The 15816-nt window shown below is 49.6% G+C and overlaps 3 protein-coding genes across 3 annotated transcripts; 2 read left to right on the forward strand and 1 right to left on the reverse strand.

Moving 5' to 3' along the window:
* The first annotated feature begins 1876 nt into the window (after window positions 1-1876).
* K444DRAFT_591233 (inosine monophosphate dehydrogenase) lies at window positions 1877-3378 on the forward strand. Its single transcript, XM_024878181.1, has 3 exons — window positions 1877-2139; window positions 2196-3007; window positions 3054-3378. Exons 1-3 carry the CDS (start codon window positions 2097-2099, stop codon window positions 3189-3191), a joined length of 993 nt encoding a protein of 330 aa, XP_024736047.1. The 5' UTR covers window positions 1877-2096; the 3' UTR covers window positions 3192-3378.
* Window positions 3379-5357: 1979 nt separating this feature from the next.
* On the forward strand, window positions 5358-7163 carry K444DRAFT_591237 (carbohydrate esterase family 8 protein). Its single transcript, XM_024878182.1, has 6 exons — window positions 5358-5887; window positions 5936-5962; window positions 6018-6061; window positions 6110-6383; window positions 6432-6514; window positions 6565-7163. The coding sequence occupies exons 1-6, from the start codon at window positions 5683-5685 to the stop codon at window positions 7102-7104; spliced, it is 1173 nt and encodes a 390-aa protein (XP_024736048.1). The 5' UTR covers window positions 5358-5682; the 3' UTR covers window positions 7105-7163.
* A 1026-nt stretch (window positions 7164-8189) lies between these two features.
* Window positions 8190-10330, reverse strand: K444DRAFT_531026 (MFS general substrate transporter; the record flags this gene model as incomplete). The annotated part of the gene is made up of 7 exons (XM_024874949.1): window positions 8190-9267; window positions 9319-9354; window positions 9407-9494; window positions 9607-9722; window positions 9772-9815; window positions 9865-9937; window positions 9987-10330. 7 exons carry the CDS (start codon window positions 10328-10330, stop codon window positions 8190-8192), a joined length of 1779 nt encoding a protein of 592 aa, XP_024736049.1.
* Window positions 10331-15816: the final 5486 nt, after the last annotated feature.

Below are 15816 nucleotides of genomic sequence, written 5' to 3' on the forward strand. Positions count from 1 at the left end.
GCGTTTGCGTCTCCATACATGCAACTGCAACACGGCAGCTAGAGTCAGGTCGGTTTCGGCAGAATGCATCTGAACAGATGGAGAAATGTTGTTCGAAGAAGTAACGTCGATCAACCGAAAAGAACATAGGGTCGTGTGTGCTGGTCCCATCGGTGAGATACCACAAGTCCATGTACGACCGTACCGAATGACTTCGAAAAAGCAATATGAGGCGGGAGTAGTGGAGATGCAAAGCCAGCGCTACAGTCTCTTACAGCTTCTTGCAGGCCCGAATTGTCATGGGACGGTGGGAGAGAGGGTCGAGTTGGGCAGGTGCGTGAGCATGCTTCGGGTGGGGAGAGGGGGGAAATCGCAGTGAGGCAAATGGGAGCCCAATTAAGAACGGTATTTCTTGCCTCGAACAAGCCGCGCTGCATGGAGACCAAAGTAGGACGAACCAAAGTACCAATACTTTTTGTCATGAATGGTTTTTAAGAGCGCAGTAATTGCTGCTGAGACCTTGATAAGTTTTTGCAATTTCCTCAGTGTTATCCATTTTCCTTTTGATCGAAAAACCAATACTACGTTTGTAGATGCAGATCCTGGGCACTTTTCAAAAACCCAATTGCGCGGAGATGAAAACTGAACCACCATCTCTAGGCCAAACAGTAAAATGCCGGACATTCGACGAGATCAAAATTGTTTCTTGTGATAGGTTGGACTAAACTTTCAAGTCCTGCAACGGGTGACTATCAATCTGTATTCCCCGAATGCGGTAGATGTCCGAGACTCATCGATCGAGCTCCACTGCAGGAACGGGTGGCTACATGAAATTTATACGACGGATTCTCAGTGTCTGCAAGGAAGCTCCGTGATTCGAAGTTATGGCTCGGAGAAACCATTCGACTGGTGATCGGTGCAAGACCAGACGGTACTGTGCAAGCAATCAGCCCTGCAACTTGCATCTTTGTCCAGAATCTTCTGATCAGCAATCTGCCATCGTGACCATATTCCTTCACCGCTCTGCCAATCTAGACTGAGAAAGATCCCGACGCCTTGGGAGACCAGACCATCCAAGAAGAAATGGACTGCGGATCCGGCTTGAGCCCAGGGTCTGACCACTCCTGCATTAACGTTCAGATCTAAGATCGAAGAAACGGGCAAGCCCCTGTCCCGCGGGGTGACCTGATGCTGCGTCTCAAGAGAGCAGGCGTTTTATCAGATGAGAGCAAAGAGTCTTAACAAACGTCGGTTGAAGAGCCAAGCATACAGAAAGCTGCACACTGGCCAGTCGGATCGTGCGTCATGTCTGGAAGCCTTCAGATCTCAGACCATTGAGCATACTTGGCGGTTCGCCTTGCTGATACACAACTTCATCCATTGAGCTGTGCTCACTCATCAAAACAAACGATGGAGCTGTAGCGTGGCGACGTCAGAGGAAGCCAAGTAATATATTGCTACAGCCTTGTTATTTCGAGGCAGCCTTGCTTGACCAGCGCATCATCCAGCATTGCTGCCCAAGTGGTACGAGAGCAGCCTTCTTTTCGGCCCTGGAATAACGGGAGTAAGCCAAGGGTAGGACTGCATAGAAAAGGCCGCGGGATTGATCATTCCGATATCTGAGTGTCTGCTTCCGAGCCAGGGGCCGGTTTCCAGAAGAGAACTTCCTCGGGCTGAAATTTTCCTTGCGAGATTCGGGGGATTGGGGTCCGACGACGAGTTCGACTTCGACTTCGCCTTGGAAGGGAGATGGACCTCCGTTGGGCCTGCTCACGTGAGCAGTTTGCTCTTTCTTGAAATTCCTGAAATCCTTCTTGCAAATAAATGATCGTGATGAGCAGTCTGAGTCAACAAGCTCTAGTCATGAGATCGCGAGAAGAGGAGAGATGATGAGTAATCTTCACAGGGACGCTCGGTACACTTCAGTGTGCCTGTGCCTCGGCCCCGGCCAAAACGATCGTGGGGAAGGACATCAAGAGCTCATGTCAACAAAGCCGACATGAGTGTTGACCACTTCACCACTCCCGTAGACGACAAATTATAGAGAATGATAGAATAGAGCGTCCTTTTGTACAGATCACCAACCTTCTCTTCACCCACATCATACATCAAACACAATGCCATTCAATACAAAGCTGACGAAGGCGCTGGGCATCAAAGGTAGGCCCCATTCGAATATCCTTCAGGCCGATGATGCTGATACTCTGCCACTCCAGTTCCCATCGTTCAGGGAGGCATGCAATGGGTTGGATATGCTGAGCTCGCATCGGCCGTCAGCAATGCGGGCGGGTTGGGCATCCTCACTGCTCTCACGCAGCCAACACCGGAAGACCTTCGAAAGGAAATCCGAAAATGCAAGACAATGACCAATAAACCGTTTGGCGTCAACATCACACTTCTTCCGTCCATGAATGCACCTGACTATGGAGCATACGCACAAGTGGCTATTGATGAGGGCATTCGAATTGTCGAGACAGCCGGGAACAGCCCTGGACCAGTTATCAAAAAGCTAAAGGCTGTTGGCACAATCATCCTCCACAAGTGTACCACCATCCGTCATGCCCAGAGTGCCATCAAACTTGGTGTTGATTTCCTAAGCATCGACGGCTTCGAGTGTGCTGGACATGTTGGCGAGACAGACATTACGAATTTCATTCTTCTCAGTCGAGCTCGGCAATCTCTCGATGTGCCCTTCATTGCGTCCGGAGGCTTTGCAGATGGACAAGGACTTGCGGCTGCTCTGAGCTTGGGAGCTGAGGGTATCAATATGGGCACCAGATTTATGTGTACTGTCGAAGCACCCATCCACAAGAACATCAAGGAGGAGATCGTCAGAGCCCAAGAAACCGATACAGAGCTCGTACTCCGACGATGGAAGAATACCAGCCGGTTATATAAGAATAAAGTAACAGATGCGGCGGTGAAAATCGAGAAGGAGAGTAAGACGGGCAAATTCGAGGAGGTCGCGCCATACGTAAGCGGCAAAAGGGGTCGAGAGGTCTTCATCAATGGAGATCCTGATTATGGAGTAAGCCAATGTTCTGTTTCTGAATAAATGACTGACCAGTATATAGGTTTGGACCGCAGGCCAAGTAATTGGCCTCATTCATGATATCCCTACATGTGATGAGTTGGTCAAGAGGATTGAGCGGGAGGCAGAGGAGACTTTGAACAAAGCATCTGCGCTCATTGCGCCTGCCAGCAAGCTCTGATTGTACATTTAGAAATACAATGACTCGTTTTGACGTTCTCTGACGGGGTACCATTGCTTTTTAGATGGTGGGTGAACCGAATGTCTATTATAGCACAGCCAAGCGGTAGATGGGCTTTATTGCCCTGGCGGAAATCCTCCTGAGGCCGTCAACACTAAGCAAAAAGCCCAATTTTTATGATCTTTCCCTTCAGTTTCGATCCCTTTTCCACCACTTCTTCCATCATTCTTCGAACTTCAATCTTCTGCTCCACCAAAGTTACCATGTGACTTCCTCAGACCGCTCCAGAGGTCTCCCTGCATACTCTTACACTCTCCTTTTCAAAATATAGCCACATCGACCACGGGGAGACATCTGGAGAGGCAAAAAATACCTTCACATTGTGGCCAGAAAGCAGATCCTGTCCTCCAGAGACCACCTATCTATCTCCACGTCGAACATCATCGCCACATCGGCAAGAGGGCGGTCTCTGGAGGGATCAAACCACGACACTGGCTCGAATACTCAGCAGCGACGTCCTCCCGCCCCCACCCCCCCTCCTCCCCAATGGGAAGCCTTTCCACACTTCGGCCGCCAACACCGCGCCATATCGGCCAGAAGGGTGGGCTCTGGAGGGATAAAACCACCGAATTAAAAGATTTTAAGTCTGATATCACTCTGCAATTCTGACAATTGGCTAATAATTGAACATTCTAGGCCTTGAGCTACTTAGCGGAACATAGCTCGACCTACAAGCGTGAATCACTGGTGGACTTAAGCACCTCAACCTCACTGGCACTTGTCAATATCCTCGATTCCGTCCCTTCAAAAGGCTTGATATGGCTGAGACAATAGCCCCCACCGCTTGCTTCAAGGCCACCATCATGCTTTGATTTGGTGCGCGTTGATCCATCAAACAGCCCGGTGCGGCCACTACTTCCGTCACGGGCTCGGTGAACAATCCAACGATTACAGAATTCTGCTTTGGTCTAAACTCTTGAGCGGTCCATTGTTCAGCTTCCGCGGGGAAACAATCCTCTGCTGTTTACAAGTCACACTTGATTCAGCTAGAAAGATCAGGCGCACCGCCCAACATCAAGCTTCACATCTACAAGATGGAGAGTTGCTGTTCGCAATGAAGTATCAATCAGGGGGACGACCAAAGCAACCTTGAGGGGCTTGTCTCAACAGGACAAACGGGTTGTATTTTATCCAGGATAGCCAAGCCTCCAGCCGAAGAAAGGTACGCAATATCTTATGCTTGGTTGTTTTTGAAGAACAGCCATACTGACATTTACCAAGATTCTATAAAGGCTTAGTGGAGTACTGGACAATGATCATCCAGATCAGTTGCAAAGTAAGAAGCAGAGTAAGCTGCACTAGATCTCACAGGAAGGGGAAGGCAAGGCGACTCCAACATAACGACCACGGCCAAGTATTTTGCAGAGTTCCTGTTCTAAATGTGAGCAAGTGAGGTTAGAGCGGCTAAGTGTCTTCGTTTCATAAGTTCCTAGCTCGGAGTCATTAGACACAATGCAGTTACGACCACCCACAATGACAGTTCAAGGGCAAGATCGGCTTCTCCAAAAAAGAGAGACATGTGCTATCAGGCTTCTCGACACCGTGCGAGAGAGGGGTTTCACAATATCAATGTCAAGAACTTCTGCACTATTGGGAGGATGTATGTATGGCTTGAGATAAAGAGGCTCGAGAAGGAGAACGTGGGAAATGTGACGAATGAAGCGAGAATCGAGCGGCTTGTCGGAGCAGCGGGCTGAAGGGTGCCAATTTGTGCGCAGATGAAGGCAAGTCGAAGCCCCAATCTGGTGGTACAGACTTCACGTGGATTCAAGAAGATTGGCCCAGGTGAGACCTGGCTCCCTTTCCACCAATCACCAGTATTGTCCCGACTCCACTGTCTCCACATCATACTGATATGATCAAATGAAAGCGAGAGAGTACCTTTCTTTGCGGATATTCCACATGAACATGATGAAATGCTTTTCTTCGTTCTCCACTTCACACACCGCCTCCCCCTGATTCGCGGACAAACTCTTCCCCGCCCCCGCAACGATTGTTCCATCTTCTCCGCCCCACCGAATTATCCGGGCCCCTGGCTCTTGCCGCAATGCGCTAGACCCCCGCGGTGCCTGGCCTGGCCCGCGAAAGCTTCAATTTATTTCGGCCGTGGGAGCGATCTTCCTAATGTCGTGGTTGGATTGGAGCTCTTGGTCGGGGACCAGGACATGGGGATTTAAATCCTGGGAATATTGGAGAGATGGTATGGATTGGCATTTTTCCGACGATGTGGATGGAAAGGGGTAGATATGAAGTCATGAATTTCCTCGATTTTTTTCTTTCCCCTCGTTGTGCTTGGGCTCTTTTAATCTGCTGTCTTTCTTGAAGCCGCTGATGTGACACTGAGCTCCTCGAAAAGATCAGTGTGGAGCCTCTCAATTTGCGTCAATTCGTCATCTCACTTTGAAATTCACTGGAGCTTACGAAAATCGGAATGACTCGCAATCTCTCCTTTCCAATTCTGCTCCTATTCTTAGCAACGTTTTTATCTCTAGTCTCAGGCTGGGATATCAATAGTCAGAATGATCGACATAGTTGCCAGGCATACTCCAGAGATCCACTGGAGGGATGTGACCGTAAACGGACAGTTTACGTGGATGTTGTGAGCAGCGATTCAAAATATAAGACCGTGCAGTCAGGCAAGCTTCTCCCTCCATCAACTCAATCACGAGCTGACAATATGACAGCTGTGGCATCATTACCCAACAATACTGGTATGACTGTTTGATCTGACGAGAAGATTTGAGGTGGCATTGACAGGACTCGCAGATACCTACATAATTTTAATTGCTTCCGGGAACTACACCGAACAAGTACCTCCCCTCTTTCCATCCCTCTAGATCCCCTACTAAACTCCCCAGGTAAATGTCACCCGCCGCGGGCCCACCTACCTCATCGGCCAAACCGCCCACCCAACCTCCCAGTCTCACAACACAGTAAACATAATATGGGCCGCCATTGCCGTGCCCGGCCTCGACAACGCCTTCACCAGCACCTTGACCGTAGCCCCGAATCTGAACGCTTCCCTGACAGGCAGCGGACCCACAGGCTTTGCTGTGCCGTCTGGGACACCGTTCGGATGTGTGGATTTCAGGACTTATAATTTGAACTTTGTTAACAATTTTGCGCCTTATTGTGAGTCTGCCGTTGCCATACGCGGAGGGAGAGGTTAATAAAGAATAGCGGATGACCCCTCGTTGGCATTGAGTATCAGTTATGCCAATGGAGGATTTTATTACACCGGTTTCTATAGTTACCAAGATACAGTAAGGCTGTTCTGACCGATTGCTATTTCACGAGGTCTGATAATTTCTAGGTTTATGTTGGCAAGCTCGGAAACGCATACATAAAGAACAGCGAGGTAGCCGGACAAACCGACTTCTTCTATGGTTTTGGCACCGCTTGGGTTGAATCCACCTCCATCTCCCTGCGCTCCTGCGGAGGTGGCATAACAGCTTGGAAAGGCACCAATACCTCCTTCCCCAATGCCTACGGAATCTACATTGTCGATTCCAACGTCCACGCCGCCAACTCCTCCCTAAACATCACCGGAAAGTGCGCTCTAGGTCGCCCTTGGAACGCTCAGATGCGTTCGATCTTCGCCTACACGTACTTGGACAAGAGCATTCTGAGCACGGGTTATATTGATTGGAATCCCGCGAGATACAATAATTATACGCTGCAGGCGGAGTATAGGGATTACGGACCCGGATATAATGTTACGGGCAGGGAGGCGGCGAAGTTTGACGTGCAGTTGACCCCGGAGGAGTGGGCGCAGTATAGTAGTCCGCAGAAGGTTTTCCAGTATCCGGATGGGAGATTCGGGAATACTGCGTGGATTGATTGGAGTGTTTGATCAGATTTAGAGAAGATGGGTGCTTTAGTTGTTTAATCGAAAGAAATTGAGATCATGCCCATCTGTTATGACAAGCGTGGCAGTGAAGGATGTATGAGACGTGAAGCCTGGTTCTCCCAAAGCGATTCGGTACTTTCAGAAGGCGATCGGTCTTAAAAGTAATTTCCCCAAAAGAGCGTAATGATAATGTCTTACTTGCCCTCTGTGTCCAGCAGAAATTCATACCGGGCGTGGTGCTGGGATGAATACAGTCAGTCGGTGGTACGTGTTCGCTCGGCTCGCAAGCTGTTCCCAACAGGCTGGTTTCTGATCATAATTTTGTCAATTGCCAATCGATTACGCCTTTGTAGCACCAGGTTACGAAGGTATCCGTACGGAAGGTAAAGATCCGAGAAAATCTGAGGTCTCCTAATACGAACACGAGATATCTTTTAAAATTAAAACGAGTTATTATTAAGTTTTTATTTTTTAAGTTTTTATTTTTTAAGTTTTTATTTTTTAAGTTTTTATTTTTTAAGTTTTTATTTTTTAAGTTTTTATTTTTTTTTTATTTTTTAAGTTTTTATTTTTTAAGTTTTTATTTTTTAAGTTTTTATTTTTTAAGTTTTTATTTTTTAAGTTTTTATTTTTTAAGTTTTTATTTTTTAATTTTTTTTATAGTTTTTTTTTGATGAAAAGGAAGGTAAGCTATACCCCTATATAAATTTTCTTTTACAACTTTTTGATAGATTAGGGAGTTTAATTTTTTACCCAATCGGGACTGATTAACCGTAATCAGCTAGCCAATCAATTTTGGCCGATCAACTGATTACTGAGTAGAAACCAGCCACTGTCACCCTGGCTCGTCCCATGTACTGCTGAATTTCAATCCACAATCAAACGACGGGGTTTCCGTTGTTTCTTGATAGGAGATTTGTTGGCTACGACGATGGCTTTGTACTTTTGGTTTTGATTTCTGAATTAAGTAACCCCTACTAACCAAGAATCATACAAAAAATGGAAACGAGAGAGAGAAGATCATCTTTTATACAGCCAAATCATCCTGAACATTCGGAGTAGAGAAGAGGACCGAGTGCCTCTCCACTTCACGCAAACGCAGTAACAGGCTCCTTCACAGCCTCCGCGTCGCCCTCTTTCTTATCCTGTCCATGTCCCTTCTTTACACTCTTCCACTCCAATCCACAAACGAAGAAGAACGCAGCAATCGCGCAAGCAGTCGTAATCCAATAACAGTGTGTCAAACCATCAACATATGCCTGTAAGACGGCTTCGAGAGCATCTTCTTGGTGTAGTTTGGCAAGAATCTCGCGGATCTGCGTGGCACCGCTGTGCAAGAACAGTTGTGCAGGAAGTTGGGGGGCGTTCTTTTGTATGCCGCTAAGTAGTGCATTCTGGAAGAGTGTTTGTGCAACGGAGATGAAGAGAGCACCGCCTAGTGTTTGGAAGAATGAGACACAGGCCGTAGCGACGGGCACGTCGGAGAGGGGAAGGACGGTTTGCACGACCAGGACTCCGCTTTGGAAACCTACTCCGATTCCAAGGCCTGCGAGGACTTGATAGCCGAACCAGGCTGAGAGGGGGGTTGTGAGCGAGAAGGTTGTGATCAGGCCGCCTCCGACTGCGAAGAGTACCATGCAGAAGAGCATGACGGGGACGTAGGATCCGATCACCGTGATCAGTCCGCCTGTGAGCATCGAAGAGAGAACCGTGGATATCAGAAGAGGGAGGAGCTGGATGCCTGCATGGGTTGCGGTGCTGCCTTTAACCGACTGAAAGTAGATGGCTAGGTAGAAAATGAGTGTGAAGAATCCGGAACCAAAAACAAATGAAAATGCTAGAGCGAGACAGACGTTGCGGTTGCGGAACAAACGCGGAGGCAGTGTTCCTTTGTCGCCGAGCTTAAGTTGTGAGGCTATGAAGATAAGAGCAAGAATGGCAAATCCGACGAATAGGCCGATGATCTTAGAGCTGTTCCATGCGTATGTAGAACCGCCCCACTGGAGGGCGAGAAGCAGGCAGACGACGGCGGGAACAAGGATCGAGGCGCCGATTAGGTCGAGCTTGAGAATTCTCTGAGGGATTGTCAGTCCTTCTGGGTTGTTTTCTCGTGTGATGTGCAAGAAGAGGACGATGACTAGGATCGACAGGGCACCGATAGGTAGGCTGAGGGTGTAAGCTTTCATGACTGTTTACGGCTGCAGGACAGGTACTTACTTGATGTAGAAGCACCATCTCCAACTGATTCGGTCACTAGGTGCTGGTTAGAAAAGTCTTGAAGTTGTAAAGGGCAACTTGCGTAAACACGCCGCCGAGGAGAGGTCCAGCTACGGAGGCAATTCCCCACATACCCCCAATCAATCCAAAAGCAGCTGGCCGGTTTCGAAGAGGCACTGGACGTGTCAGCCTTCTGAAGGAGGTGGCGTGCCTCATTTCGTTGTATAACGGAATGCGAATCTAGGATTTGGCGTTCTTCGATGGAACGATTCCGTTGGTGGTACTTACAACAATAGGCCATAATGACAATCGCGCCTGAGAACAAGCCTCCAGTGCCCATACCAGCAATAGCTCTTCCAACAATCAACGCAACACTGCTAGGAGCGGTCGCGCAGACAAGAGAGCTGTTACATGATTAGTCGCAAGCACGGCTGTTGGGCTGATATGACGTACCCAAGCTCAAAGAGCACGATGGCAGAAATGAACACAAGTTTGATCTTCGGCTGTGTCAGTGGCTCTCTAGTTGGATTGGGCTCAAGCACTCACATTGAAGATAGTATAGATCCTGCCAAAGGTAGGCTGAAGGGCCGTTGCCGTAAGGAAATATGCGCTGCCGTACCTACTACAGTTAGCTGGCTGCCAAGGGGCCGATGAGGGGAAATCGCTACCATCCAATATCCTTGATGCTGTTGAAGTGATCTGTAATCTTTGGGATTGCAGTTGCAATGATAGTTTGGTCCAAGGCGACGAGGAAGACGGCAAGACAGAGAGCCGCGAGGATAACAACCAGCTTGAGGCCATGTGGATATTGCATGTCCTCCTCCGCATCCAGATTGGCCTGGGCCTCCTTCTCTGTGGCGGTAGTCTGCTCCTTGAGGGCTGTAGGTTGAGAATCCATGTCGACTTGCTCCGTTGCTTCGGTGGTTTCTACTTCTTCTTTCTTCGGGTCTTCAAAGGTCGTCTCGGTGATGGAGGTGGCCTTTGATCCCCCTTGTGTCTCTGCCTGCGCCATGATGCCGTCCAATGTTCTCGGCAAAGGTAAAAATTAAGGCTTGGAATACTCTTCTAGGAGATTGAGAAGGCAACTGCGCCCTACGTACGGCTTGTTGTGGGAGGTCCAAGAATGTCGTTGCTTTAAGAGAGAATGATCGTGATATCAAAATGTTTGGAAGTCTTACAGGGGTATGAGCCGCTGTGGGCACCTGATTGGCGTACACGCCCCGAAATGCAGCCTTCCAGCCACATTTGCGGGCTTCGGACTGTTGAAATGCCCGTGTTACAATATTCATTCATTTGCCCTTCCAATCGGAGATAGTCGGACTTTTAGGTCTGCAGGGCTGAGGGGGAACCTTGAGTCCTTGAATGTTGCAGACAGCGCTGGATGACGAGGCTACCAAGTATCGATCGTGGGAACCAAACGAGAACCCAGCGGCCGACGAGCTGGTGGAGGGACGAGAGTGCTGACTTGTACTCGGCCCGGTGAGGCGGCTATGGCGGTTCCGAGTCAGCCAGACAGCCAGCTGGGGGCAGGTTGCTTGTATGGGGCCCGATTGGCTTCTTTAAGTACAGCCCCAGAGGCTCGAGCAAACATCTGACCCACCGCACTACCAGTAGTAGACGGGGAGGGACCAAGGGTCTTCCATGATCCACAGTCCACACCGACTCGCCGAGCCTTCTTCCTCCAGTGAGGGGAGGTGGCAAGAAGAGACAAAGTAAAAAAAAGCTGAGGAGGTTGTTTCTGGCCTGCGTGCGAGGCACGAGGCAAGCAGTGTCGGTGTCGCGTGACGCGTGTGACGTGTGTGACGCGTGAAGCTGGGAACAGTTCATGCAAGTGCAAGGCACCAAGACAGGCACCCAGACAGGCACCCAGGCAGACACTGGCCTGCCCAGCTCCTGCCCAGCTCCTGCCCAGCACTCTCTGACACCAGGCCAGCCTTCCCACACGCCCAAACTCGCAGACCCGCCGTTTTGGTGCTGGGGACAAGAATGCATCACGGGACCTGGCGCGATGGTCGGCGCGTCGGTCGCGGTTCCCTGTACGTACTGTACCACCTCAGTAGGCCTCCGTCATCCCTTCCCATCCATGCCATAAACTACGCCCCCGCCTCCTCTCGCAAAAAAGAAACTTTCTCCTTCGACTCTCGTCACATCGCATGTCCACCTGCGCCGACTCTCTCGCATTCCGTCTCCTCTCTCTTTGCACGATCCCCCTTACACGTCACCTGAGATGTCGGTATCCCTATCCCAACACTGATTAGACCACCGGATGGCCATCCGGGCAGGGGGTTTTCATGCACGGCCTTGACTTGCAACTTGCAACTTCACCGCTGCTTCGTCCTTTCAATTGTTCACTGACCTGACATATTTAAGAGTCTGTGTCTCCCGCATCCTGCTGCTCTCTTCTAGCTCGCAAACAAATACTTCGCCCTCCCCGCACCCGTTGATCGTTTGCTCTAGCTCCCGCAATCCATAGCAGGGCTGGGAGATTCACAGCGAAGACACGTCAGGTACGTCATACGGTTTCACACTTCAAAATTCAAATTCACCTTTTTGCCTATCACCTAGTTTCACTTCCCCGGCGATCTCGGAGCAAAAGTCTCTCCTTTGAAGCGTTGTGCTGTCTCGCATCACATGGAATTTGCTCCTTCCTCTTTGACGAGATCTCACTTCCTTCAGGACATGTCCTTCCTCATCAATTACCCTTCACCCACTATCTCTCTTCCAATCCTTCCACTCCATCATCTTCCAAGCCAGGCTGTCACCTTACCAATCGTTTCTTCTTCTTGTACTATCCCACCGTTGTCACAAACCCCGCTTACCAACAAACTCTTCTAAAGGATTTCCCGTCGTCCGATTGCTCCGAGCAGACCACATCTTGCAACAATCACGACTGCCTTCCTCTATCGACCCTCCCTGGCAAGTCCTTCCTTAGCACTTCCTACACGCTTTACGTTTTACCACAAACATACCACTGTTGACTTGTGGCTTTGCCAACTTAACTTCATCATCCAAACTTCATGTAGCAAACTTCCATTCCATGGTTCCCTTCATTGCGTCCGCCTCTCTCATTATCCCCATACTATCATCTCTCTGCCTGCATCTGCACATTCGATCACACCATCTGTCTACAAACACAATCCCTCACCATATTTGCCCTGCTTCTTCGCCATCCTAACTGGCAACTTGCTTCCTGTTTAGTTTATTCCTTTACCTTCACTTTTCGGCCATCCACAAACAAACTCAACGGCTCTCGCTAACATTCATCTTCCAAGACAAGCCACTTCCTTCAGACACACTTTGGTGCCTGATTACACCAGCTAGTTCTACACTACACAGTTCAATCAACCCTTCCTGCACTTACTACTTTCAGCTACTTTCGGTCGAAGATCATCCAATACCTATGACAGTCATATCTTGACCAGGCTGGTTAATCTTTCTCTCTCATTCTTCAGCTGCATCTCGGTTTCCACACACTGAAGTTGAAGACATTCGGTGATCTGATAGCCGACTTCATCCCCAAAGGATAGTCCTCACCTTCATAATCCACTACGCAGGGAATCAAGACACAACCACCTTCAGCTTCTGTGACATCTCGAAAATATGTCTTACCGAGGAACCCCACGTGGAGGTGGAAGAGGGGGTGGAAGAGGGGGTGGAAGAGGGGGTGGAAGAGGGGGTGGAAGAGGGGGTGGAAGAGGGGGTGGAGACCGTGGCGGAGGCTCCTTTAGCCCTGTCCGAGGCGGTGGTAGCGATCGAGGTGGCGGTTTCCGTGGGGGTAGAGGTGACGGCAGCGGCGGCGGTGGTCGTGGTGGACCTGGTGAGATTCGAGTCTTTCGGTATGTACCTCGTAAATCCTGTCTTATCTTCACTGTGTTGATGACTGACCCTTCCATCAGGGACCCTAATCCCAGTGTCCCCGCCCCAGCTCCCGATATGCGGCTGATGAACATCGAGGATAACTACATGACAGCCAACAAAGGTCTGGGTGGTATGGCAAACCTCTCAGTAACTGCCCAAATGCCTCCTCGACCAGGTCACGGCACGCTTGGCAAGAAGATCCTAGTCTACGCCAACTATTTCAAACTCATCGTCCCGAACAACTTGTCCCTGACGAGGTACAGCGTTGAGGTTGTGCCTGAGGTAAAAGGAAAGAAACTAGGTCGTGTGTTCCAGCTACTTCTTGAGCTGCCCGCTTTTGCTGGTGTTGCTTCAGATTTGCGATCTATGATCGTATCTGTTAGGCAACTCAACATCCCGCCCGATTATTCTGTCCAGATTATTTACCTGGCCGAAGGACAAGAGGAGCCTTTGCCGCGTGCGGTTACCTACACCGTCAGGCTTGTCACACCGTTGACATTTTCCGTTTCTAACCTCGTCAACCATCTGTCATCGGTCAACCCTAGTCCCGATTTTGTCCAAAAGGCAGAGATTATTCAAGTTCTCAATGTTCTGTTCGGGCACTACCCTCAATCACATAGTGGCGTCGTGTCAATTGGTCAAAACAGACATTTCTCGGTTGACCACACCCAGGGAAACTCGCATAACATTCGAAACCTCTCTGGCGGTCTCGAGGCTTTGCGCGGGTATTTCCAGAGTGTCCGATCCGCCACCGGCGGTCTGCTTCTCAACGTTAACGTTACACACGGTGTGTTCTTCGAGCCAATCTCCCTCGCGCTCCTTTTTCCAAAACTGGGAACCGGCAACAAGGCCACGCTCCAAAAGAAACTCAAGCTTGTTCGAGTTCGGGTTACCCATCTTCCAGGGAAGACATCCAAAAAGACGAACCAGACTATCCCAAGAGTGAAGACCATCTTTGGCTTGGCTAACCCCCAGGATGGTAAAACCGAAGCCCACCCTCCAATAGTAGCTTCATTTGGTGCAGGTCCAAAGGAGGTCCAATTCTGGCTGTCCGATGTACCCCCAGCAGCCACTGGGGCAAATCCTCCAGGCAAAGGAAAGGCTGGACAGAAAGGCGGTGGGCCGGCCATGCGGAGCAACACATACATCTCGGTCTTTGATTACTTCCGCAGCAGTAAGTCTTTTCCCATATTCGAGAGCTTGAGCTGATTTCTGGATCTGTAGAGTACCCCGAGATTTCGTTGAATGGTAGCGCTCCTGTTCTTAACGTTGGCAACCGGGAGAACCCAAACTACCTTCCAGCTGAAGTATGTCAAGTCTTGCCTGGGCAGACAATCAAGCGCAGATTGAGTCCGGAACAGACTCAAGCGATGATTACTTTCGCGTGCCGGAAGCCCTTCGAAAATGCCGATTCGATTATTGGAGATGGGAAAGCGGTCCTAGGACTGAACCCTACTGCAAATTCGATTGCGGTATATGCCACCTCCTTTGCTGTTCAAACTCGTACTAATTTCTCTACCTAGAAGACGTTTGGCCTCGCTGTCGGTACAAGTCTAATCACAGTCACTGCACGTGTCCTTGCGGCACCGCGCATCAAGTATCGCAATTCCCTGAATAAGGAACACAACGTCAACCCTAGATTCGGCAGCTGGAATATGGCCAGCATCAAGTTCCAGACAGGGAGCAACCTCGGCCCCTGGACATATATTTACTTCCATTCCAACCGAAGTAGAGACCGATTGGATCCCCGCGGACTTGATAACACGGTCACTCGGTTCAGGGATTTTCTCATTAGATCTGGCGTTAATGCTGGCGGCCTCATTCTACCGCCTCCGCCGCCTGTTAATCTATCCGATGGACACGAGGGTACAAATGATCAGATGATCAAAGAAAGCTTCCGTAGACTCTACAACGCCACGACACGTCCCCGATTCGTTCTCTGTGTCCTTCCGTTCAACGACGTTGCAATTTACAACAGCATCAAGACTGTTGCAGATACCAAGGCCGGAATCCATACTGTTTGCGTTGTCGGACAAAAATTCATGAAAGAGCAGCGGCAAGAGCAATACTTCGGCAATATTTCGTTGAAGTTCAATCTCAAGGCTGGCGGGATCAACCAAATCCTCGACCTTCCTAAAATGGGCATTATCGGCGAAGCCAAGACAATGGTCTTTGGTATTGATGTAACCCACCCTTCGCCAGGCTCAAAAGACGGTGCGCCCAGTGTGGCTGCGGTCGTAGCGAGCATTGATAAATACCTTGCGCAGTGGCCTTGCAGATTCGGCATTCAGGAGTCCCGCAAAGAGATGGTCTCTGCTCTTGAGGGAATGGTCTTGTCTCTGCTTAAATTGTGGCAAAAACACAACAAACAACTTCCTGAAAACATCCTCATTTACAGAGATGGTGTTAGCGAAGGACAATTTCAACAGGTTCTGGATCTCGAGCTCCCACTCGTCCGCAACGCTTGTCGCCAAGTATACCCAGCAACTGCGACAGATCGGGGCTTCCCGAAGATTTCAATCATCATCTGTGGCAAACGACACCACACACGTTTCTATCCTGTTAGCACAGAAAATGCTGACAAGTCCTCGAACTGCGAGCCTGGTACCGTGGTTGACAGAGGTGTGACGGAGGTCCGGT

This window comes from Hyaloscypha bicolor, assembly GCF_002865645.1.
Source record: "Hyaloscypha bicolor E unplaced genomic scaffold K444scaffold_87, whole genome shotgun sequence".
NCBI classification, from domain to species: Eukaryota; Fungi; Ascomycota; class Leotiomycetes; order Helotiales; family Hyaloscyphaceae; genus Hyaloscypha; species Hyaloscypha bicolor.

Excerpts from the sequence above, each read along its gene's own strand:
- K444DRAFT_591233 (XM_024878181.1), top strand. The coding sequence starts at position 2,097 with ATGCCATTCAATACAAAGCTGACGAAGGCGCTGGGCATCAAAG. Across the intron at positions 2,140-2,195 it reads GAAGGCGCTGGGCATCAAAG|TTCCCATCGTTCAGGGAGGC; the intron begins GTAGGCCCCATT and ends CTGCCACTCCAG. Across the intron at positions 3,008-3,053 it reads ATGGAGATCCTGATTATGGA|GTTTGGACCGCAGGCCAAGT; the intron begins GTAAGCCAATGT and ends ACCAGTATATAG.
- K444DRAFT_591237 (XM_024878182.1), top strand. The coding sequence starts at position 5,683 with ATGACTCGCAATCTCTCCTTTCCAATTCTGCTCCTATTCTTAGCAACG. Across the intron at positions 5,888-5,935 it reads ATATAAGACCGTGCAGTCAG|CTGTGGCATCATTACCCAAC; the intron begins GCAAGCTTCTCC and ends ACAATATGACAG. Across the intron at positions 6,062-6,109 it reads CCGGGAACTACACCGAACAA|GTAAATGTCACCCGCCGCGG; the intron begins GTACCTCCCCTC and ends TAAACTCCCCAG.